Raw genomic sequence first — 9,113 nt, 5'->3', positions numbered from 1 at the left:
CGGCTGGAATAACTGGTTTTGTAGCATCAATCTGCACACGTGTTTTTCACACGTCATTTTTTCCTGGGGGCTCTGTCCTGTGCCCTGCCACATTGGGTTTATTGCAGTTGCACTTTGGCATTAGGAGAGACTATACAGCACAAGGAGGAAGAGTAGAAGGCTGGAGGCAGCATGCTCCCCATTGCTTTCCAGCCTGGAGAACAGCCACAGCCTTTTCTGTGCACATGCACTTGCAGGAACCATTTGGGTTGCTCTGTGCATGCTGATGAACCACAAGGCTGTCTGATTTGTCTCACAGAAAGCAGTTGTTTCTTGTCACTGAGGGGATTTAATCTCTTTCTCAGTTATTGCTTGAGTATTTTTGATCTTAGTCTAATCAGTCTGGGCAATTAATAACCAGATAGCAGTCAGCCATTCATTAAAAGGAAGCGTTGTGTAGTGTCCATAATTTTTCTGAAAAAGCTTAAAAAATATATTGCCACATTTTATTTCTCTTTCTTATTGCTTTTAGTTGAAAAGAAAATCATCCAAACTGACATGAAAAACTCAGGTGATCGGACGAAGATAGATAAAAATTAACTTCAGAAATAACCTTCAGAATGTTTTTTGGTTACCTGTGGCATCCTAGCTCTACTATATTTCTGACCACTATCAGATCCATTTGCTCTGAAAAAGAAATTTATCAAGGATTCATTATTTGGCCAGATAAAAATTGTTGCTTTTGTACACTGCAATTACTACAGTTGTATTGGCTAGACAGCATTCCTAATACCAAAATGTCTGCTTCAAATGGCAGTGATTTAAATGTTTTCTCTGACGGCCTGTGTTATTCTCTGTTATCTTTCTCACTGACAATTGCCTTCAAAATTCAGGTGTACAGTGTTCTTTTGTTTTGCACAACAGGGCTGATGGAGTGATGAGAACAATGAGCACAGAAAAACTTCTAAAAACTGTACCAATTATACAAAATCAAATGGATGCACTTCTTGACTTCAATGTAAGTTTAGCAGTGTGTACCTGTCTAACATACTATTGACTTTGTTGTACAAACCTACACAAGCTTGTAAAATAGTTCAAGATTAGATGTCCTGAACTTGGTTCCATGTTATTTGCACAGCTTAAAGAGCACAATTTGTTTTGTTAATTGGTATACCCCCAAGAAATCAGAAAAAAAATGATGCTCACTGGAGAGAATGCTGTGTGCTAAATTAGTGTTGTTTATCGTGTACATTTATATAAGAATTGTTCTGTTCATTTAAAAGTTGATTATTTCTGCTCTCTCCCTTTAGTTATATTAGTTAACATTAACATTAGCTAACAAAAGTGCCAAAGTGATTTGATGTAATTCTCTGCTGAGAGATCCTGTGTTGATTTGCTATGCTGCTACTTTCTACTAATAGCCAGTGAGATGAGTGGAAAGCATGCCCTGGGATAGAGTACTGGAATTCAACTAGAAAGTTTTCAATAAGGGATCAATTCAGTTAAATTAACTTTTTTTTTCTGGTCTTCCTAGGTCAATAGCAATGAACTTACAAATGGTGTAATTAATGCTGCCTTCATGCTTCTCTTCAAAGATGCCATTAGACTGTTTGCGGCATATAACGAAGGGATTATTAACCTCTTGGGTAAATAGAGCTGCTTTCTGCAATGTTAAACTTTGGGGAGGGAGTTCAGTGAAAAAGTGCAAAAAGCTGCTCTTTGTTGAGCAGTTGAAGTAGTTTTACTGTAAAACGTCAAAATATTACTGTTGCATTTATTTCCAAGGTTTGTCTGTCTAGCTGCACTCTCCATTACATTGTATACAGGGATAGGTAAATTTCTGAAAGCAAAGTACATAAAAGATTTTCTTCACACTTTTTTTTCTTTCACTGCTTTGTTTTGTAGGTTTTTTGTATTTTAAGGGAAGCTACAAATTCAAGGTTCAGGCCCTTTCACTTAAACACACTGGAAATGAAGGGGAGACTAATTATAAAAAATAATTAAGTGGAAAAACATCTGTTGATTTGCTTGGTTTGATTATATTCCATGATGAGATCAAGCTACCCTGTGGCAGTTATTACCCAATGCTTGTAAAATGGAAAGCAAAATTTAGAATTAGTCAGTGAACGACAGTCACGTTTCAAATCAGAAGCCCCTGTCTACTGCATTTCCCTCGTTAAGAACTGGCATTGAGCAAAGCTTAATATAGAAACAGGCCTTGAATGTTCCATTTCAAGAAGGAGGTTGGGACCCTCTTGCTTTCAGCACTGTTTTTTTGTAATCAGCTGCACCTCATTGCAGACCATGCTGTAACAAGGAGGCATCAGTCTGGCAAAAAAAAATCAAACACTTGCCTAACATTTAGCCACTGGAATAGAGTAATGTCTGACTGCCAGATTGTAAAGTTGCTTCTTTTTTTCCCTCGAGAGGATGCACTTACATGTGAGTGACCTATTCTTAAACTTGATTGTCCTCTTCAGGGTGGTTAATGCTTTTGTGAGATCTAGTACCTGCAAGGTAAGGTGTAATTGCATGCATGTGATCATTAGCTGATGTTCCACAGAGCTTTTGTCATTTGGTGCAAGTTAGGCATAGTGACTTCTGCAGTTAATGTAATAAAACAGATCTGCAGGCATTTTCTCTTTGTCTTGTTTTATGCTTTTACTTTGCATATCCTTTGCAGAATGCTTTATCTATTCTTTAACACAAGTGTTCATACTGTTTATAGAAAAATACTTTGATATGAAAAAGAACCAGTGCAAAGAAGGCCTTGATATATATAAGAAGTTCCTCACTAGAATGACACGGATCTCGGAGTTCCTTAAAGTTGCAGAGGTAAACTTTCTTCAGCCAAACTTTGCACTTTATTTATAACAGCTTATAAAGTGCTTGTTTTCTCATAAAGTAGATGCTTCTTCCTTCCAGCCTAATTGCAGTTCTATCAAGGGTCATATTGTCATTCTCTACCCTGGTTATTGGCTCATTTGAGGACTTTATTGTAAAAACTGAACACAGAACACTGGTTTATGTTTTACTTGAGAGTGTATAAATATGCATTTTTAATTTGCCTTGGTTACATAATAATTGTGAGCTTCCTTTTCTTTGAAGACCCTTCCTTTAAATAAAGTAACTTCATGGTGATCTGCTGCTTTCTATGATTCTAGCTGCGTTCTAGTTTGAAACCCACAATTCTGCCATAAGTTCTAAATGAAATAACTTCACAAATAAGACAAGTGAATGAACATGTGATTTTTTTTTTTTTTTTAAAGGTATCTTGGCTATAGGTGTTTTTACACTGGACAAAGCAGTTACTGTACGAAATTATTTGTTTGTGGTTTGTTTGGGTTTTTTTAGATGTATTTAGCATGTTGTAGTTTTTTCTGAAGCATTACTGAATTATCTCCTGGTAGTATGGAATTCCTCAGATGAGTTGTGCTCCTGTTCTTGTCTTGCCTTCCTTCAATATTTGTATCTCTCTGAACAAAAAACTTTAAAATGTTTTTAAAAAGTTAAAATTGGCTCGCTGTCTGTCCTGACAGAGTATCTCTGAGATGCTACCTTGAGCTATCTTGGGTTGATAACACTATCAACTGAAGTTGATGGTATTAATTTTTCTATTCTGTCACTATATAGTTTGCTGCAGAACATCGTATGTTTCATCTGCATTTTAGAAAACAGCTTCTGTAGAAAACTTTGAAGGTGCTTGGTTTTAATAGATATATGCTCTATATCAGGAGGTGTGAGAATTTACCATGTAAAATGTGGGATAGGCAAACTTCTCTATCCTTAAAATTCTGAAACATTGGATTCTCCCTCTATTTTTAATAATTTCTGAGGTTGTATCTGTTAAAATATCTCTAACACCTATTTCAAATGTGTATAAATTTCACAGAAGAATGTTATAACTGACCATAGAGTTCAGACTGTGGAGATTTAAAATGTGTATGGGCAGGTTTTTCCTTTTTACATGACTTCACCTTAATGTTGTTTGCTTTTTGAGTGTGTCTGCCTTTAACAAAAGCAAACAGGTTCTAAAGCTGGTTTGTTTCATTGCAGCAAGTTGGAATTGACAGAGGAGACATACCAGACCTCTCGCAGGTAAATAAACCTGTTATGTGGTTGTCAGTACACGTCTGTTCTGGAGTTGCATAATCGGAAAAACTTGAGATTATGGCATTCACGTATGCCTTCTGCTGTATGTTGTCACCAAGTTCCAACATCTCCAAGTTTGTGTTTAAATCCAACTTTTGTTAGAGCCTGGCTTTTATATGCAGTGATCCTATTGTAAAATATTATAGATCATTTCTGTCATACTCTAATTGAGTTTTAAGACAATCTGATTTCTGTCGTGCTTGAAGATGCAATTTATATCTGTGAGTTCACATAATGCAAGTTTTACATGATATTATGAAGCTGTGGGGTTTGGCAAGCTTGCTTTTGGCTGTGTGCCCATTTAAGTCACTGTGAAGGCTTGCAGACGTGCACATGGAAATTGTACCTAAAGTAATTTCTTTCTCAGTGTGTCTTGAAATACTGACTGCTTCCGATTGTCTGCTTGCTGTTTCCTAGCTGTTAATTTTAACATCTCTTGACATATTTCAGTACTTAGTGGTGAGTCATTGTGACAGACTAATGTGGTGAGGAGAGTACATCACCTGATATTTTAAGTAATTAGATATGTACAGGGTGCCAAAGATGTGGTATAAGTATTCTGAGCTGTCGTACCAGTTGCCAGACAGTTGCATTCTCTGAAAGTCTTTTAACCACTGATTTGCTTCGCCTTAAATGCAAATGTCTCTTTTTGCAGGCACCGAGTAGCCTCCTTGATGCTTTGGAACAACATTTAGCTTCTCTAGAAGGGAAGAAAATCAAAGATTCCACAGCTGCAAGCAGGTGCTCATGCCCTTATCCTTTTAAACAATTGTTGAATTGAATGTTGAATTCATTATTTGCAATTTCTTTATAAACTAAGGCTTATGTGGGCTATGTTGAAGACATTGTATTAGCAATGTTAGAATAGCAAGTTATCGTATCTTTTGCTGAGTATTTAGGACAGCTGCTTCTAGGTCAACAGAACTAGAATCTGAGGAGCTGCAAGCACTCGCTGTATTTATTTAACGTATAATCTTGAGGTTAGAATTTAAGAATAAATTAGGCTTTAACATCTAATCTTGAGCTTCTGAAAGTTTTGGTTTTTTTTTCTTTTACTGCCTGCAAATGTTCATTTTAAGTTAATAATTAGATTTTTGTATGGTTTGCAACATTTATTTATTAATGTCCTTGTACTCATATCTCAACTTGAATACCTTTTTTCTCAAAACAAGAAAATGCTTTAAAAAGTCCTTACATAAAGAATGGATTTTTAAGTAATTGAGATTTAAAGCCACAATGTACATGGTAAAAGGCATTCACCAATTTTGAGTGCTTGCTAAAACATAGTGCAATCTTGAGAAGTCCTCTAGCTGAATAACTTCATTGTTTAAATTTAAAAAGCTTAATATTGGGAGGAAGACTTGTAAAATTACAAAGCATTTCTTTACTGCATATTCAAAAAATAAGGCAGTAATATTTTATACTATTTTAATGACTGTGACGCTATTAGGGCTTAGCACCTGTTTGTTAGCTACTTGTCAAAATATTTGCTTTCCTTTGTAAGATTCCTTTAGGTTGTTTGAGAAGCTTGCTATTTGTTTTAAATCTTTTTGCACACTCTTAAACATGATGATAAATTGCAGACCTTTCCTCTGGGGTATACTAGTTGGATTGATAGTTTCTTAACTAAACTTGTTAAATTAGCAATAATTTGAATTGAAGCACAATTGAAGACAGGAAAAGAGCAAGAACTTCAAACATGAATTCTGTGAAGCAGTTTGGAGGGGAAAAAATGAAGGGGGAGACTCCAAAATCTAGTGTATAAGAGTAGAGAGCACAATTTCTAGGAGTTTTTGTTTTGTAGTTGATATGGTGTGTTTTATTTAAATTTAGCACTTTGTATTGTATTGTGTAAGCTATAATGAGTTCAGAAGGAGACTGGGTGGATAAAAGCAGTGTTCTTTAGACGTACCTATCACGTGTCACCTATTAACAGCCAGCTTTTCTCCTGTCCAATTACTTCAGGGCTACCACCCTTTCCAATGCAGTCTCTTCCCTTGCAAGCACTGGCCTGTCCCTCACAAAAGTTGATGAAAGGGAAAAACAGGCTGCGTTAGAGGAAGAACAGGCTCTCTTAAAAGCTTTAAAGGTAGGCATACAGAATTTTTAATTGAAAACACTTTTCCTGTGTTGTTGATAGTTTATTAGGATTCTTAAAGGCACAAGGGGCAGAATCTGCCTTATTAATATTGCACATATGCTGTTAGCAAGGTGCTGGCAGTAGAATTGTATGCACATACACCGTACGACTTGTGGGGGGTTTGTTAAAATAGTTTGTGAAGGATTTGTGGCACTGCTGACTCTTGCAATTTGAAATAGCTGGCACTGGTGTGGAGTAAATCAAAAGAATTCTTTAGTTCTGCTTCAGTTACCTCCAAAGTCATATACACAAATGTTGTTTCTGGATTTCTTATGCCAGCTCCCTTTCCCAACAGGAGCAACGTCTAAAAGAACTTGCAAAGAAACCTCATACCTCTTTAACAACTGCAGCTTCTCCTGTGTCAACTGCAGCAGGAAGCATAATGACTACCCCAGCCATTGATATCTTTTCTACCCCTAGCTCTTCAAACAGGTATGCTTAATGGTTTTGCTTCACTGAGGTGCACTGCAGCTAGGTTTTTCCTCAAAATTTCTGCTGCAGAGTGTGTTGCCAAAGGTTAGTTGGATGTAGAGTACACTAGTGATGTGACGAGAAATTATAATTTTGGTAATATATAAAATTTCATAATATTCATAATATTAAATAACATAAAAAAATCAGAAGTGTGGTTTCATTGTCCTTTGCAGAACAGTTTCTTACACAAACCAACTGCTGTGACAGCCCTTGTAGCTGCTTTTAGTCGGTGAGACAGACAGTTGGAACCGTAAAACACGCTTGCTTTGGCCCCAAAGAGCTTTACAAGTTAATTTGGGAAAAATCAAATAAGAATTCCATTTGGGAGGTCATAAAGGTAATACTGAATTTAATGTCGTATTTCTAGATTTTTAAAAGTAGTGTGGTAGCAATCTTGGTAGATTTTAAGAAAAAGGAAAGCTTCAAACAGGGTTTGAAAAGAGAGAAGTGGGTTTTGGCAGTCTTGAGTTATCTGGAACATCTGTCTGCAAGGACTTGCAAAGGTAGTGCAAGAGTACTCACTGCACACTAATCCTCATTTTTGACTAGCAGGAGCTGTTGGTATGAGTAAGTGTGTGATCTTCATTCTGTAAAATACCTGTCAAATCAAGCAGAGGCAAAAGGTACAGTGCTTTTATCAGTATAGAAGGAAGAAGCTCTCTGAAGGCATGTTTTTGCTTGGAGTGTCATCCTAAACCCAAAGGATGGCTTAGTTGTTCTGTTAAAGCTCACTTAAAAATCTGTTCTTTTAAACTAGTCAGCACTTTGGAGCCTTCTTTCCCTGTTAGAAAGCTTGACAGCAAGTATGTAGAAAACAGCTGAATCACTTATAAGGAGCTAGAGAATCTGTCAGTATTACTATCTGAAAGACTTTCTTGAAAACAATTTTTTAAATTGCTTTCTAGAGGCCAGAATATTTGAAATGAGTGTAGCTTTGAACGAGTAACTTGAGTATCTGGTCTTGCTTCTTTAGACCTCTGAAACAGAAACGTCTGATAAAGCTGCTTCAGACAGCCTGAATTGCTAGACAGTGAAGACTAAGAGCATTTTCTTAAAAAAAAAAAAAAAAAAAAAGAAAAGGAAAAAAAGCTAGTTCATCGTCTTGTTAATATTCTGTTGCTGGCAGTGTGACTCCTGTGAGCAAAGACCAGACTTTTGCAGCAGGAGCTGCCATGAAGAGGATATGTTGGGTCATAAGTTCAGTTGCTTGCTGTTAGATGCAGCGTGTCTGATTATTCCCTCTCATTATCTTGAACAAGCTTTACCTTGAAAATTATCCTGATTCTGCTGGTTACATTACAGGGCTGTGAGATCGTGCTGCTTTTTAATAGGAGAAGCAGTGACAAAATGGTTTCAGTCACTGTTGAAATGAAGTAGTAGAAGTTGAATGATACGAGTGATTTGGTCAGGAAGAGAATCTATGGAGGTCTCAATGTTGCTTCTGCACTATTAGCCTTTAAACTGTTGTGCCGGTCTCATTTCAAAAGGTGCTTGGATGCTACAATGACTTGGGTTATGTCCTCTGTAGCAGCTGTATATGCAAATTTTGGTTCAATTCTTGTGCTAAAAAGTTCTGGATGAACACCAGTGCTCCTTTTTTTTTCTTTTCTAAGATTGAAGTATGAAATGAACTCTCCGCCAGAGGATGAATTTTACTATTCCCGTTTGACTCCAGAAATTACTGCAGCCGTTGTATTTAAGACTTTACATTTCTGTGGGATGTTCTTGGGTCTCAATTTGATTTTGATATGCCTGGAATGTGCATTTAAATGAGATATGTGATCAAGTGTTTCAATGCTTACATTTTGCTTTCCGCAAAGTTCTTTAATAGCTCATAGAGGTGAGCTCATTTCTCAGCAGCAGTTGGAGTTGTGGAATTTAGATGTAACACTTTGCTGGTGCAGCCCATTAGAGTTCTTTCTGTCAGTCTGCTTTTGTCATACTCTAAGCTTTCATGGGGTTATTTTAAAAGTTGCTGAAGATTGCTGAACGTAACATGTTCTAGCCCTGGTGGTGAACTGTGAGGAAGATGAGAACACTGGTTGTCTTTCTGGCTTTAGACAGCTTTGACAAAAGTCACTTGGCATGACATGGAACTTAGCTTGCTAAATTAACACTTTTCTACAGACCTGAAAATAAATTAACACTTTTCTACAGACCTGAAAATGTGAACTTCACCAAGCTTTCTGATTTTTGTTTTGTTCTGTCTGTGTTGTAACCAGCAATTGGTAACAAAGCTTGCCTTACTGTTGTGTCACTAGCATTTGCTTGTATTGGAAACTGTGATGTAGTTCAAACAGTTGTATTCATTTTTTTGTAGCACTTCAAAGCTGCCAAATGATCTGCTTGATTTGCAGCCAACTTTTCA

At 36.7% G+C, this 9,113-nt stretch overlaps 1 protein-coding gene across 2 annotated transcripts in view; it reads left to right on the top strand.

The window, feature by feature from the left end:
- Window positions 1–9,113, top strand: part of PICALM (phosphatidylinositol binding clathrin assembly protein) — a 38,122-nt gene that overhangs the window by 4,641 nt on the left and 24,368 nt on the right. For both annotated transcript variants that reach the window (XM_008936864.1, XM_008936865.1), the window contains exons 4-11: window positions 904–997; window positions 1,514–1,625; window positions 2,708–2,814; window positions 4,036–4,077; window positions 4,787–4,872; window positions 6,097–6,220; window positions 6,567–6,703; window positions 9,066–9,113. In XM_008936864.1, the coding sequence (XP_008935112.1) occupies window positions 904–997; window positions 1,514–1,625; window positions 2,708–2,814; window positions 4,036–4,077; window positions 4,787–4,872; window positions 6,097–6,220; window positions 6,567–6,703; window positions 9,066–9,113 (750 nt within the window). The remainder of the gene's footprint in view (window positions 1–903; window positions 998–1,513; window positions 1,626–2,707; window positions 2,815–4,035; window positions 4,078–4,786; window positions 4,873–6,096; window positions 6,221–6,566; window positions 6,704–9,065) is intronic.

Source organism: Merops nubicus, unplaced genomic scaffold (genome assembly GCF_000691845.1).
Source record: "Merops nubicus isolate BGI_N331 unplaced genomic scaffold, ASM69184v1 scaffold1253, whole genome shotgun sequence".
Lineage (NCBI taxonomy): Eukaryota > Metazoa > Chordata > Aves > Coraciiformes > Meropidae > Merops > Merops nubicus.
Note: the sequence above shows the minus strand (reverse complement) of the source record. Positions and strands in the feature narration are given on the sequence as shown.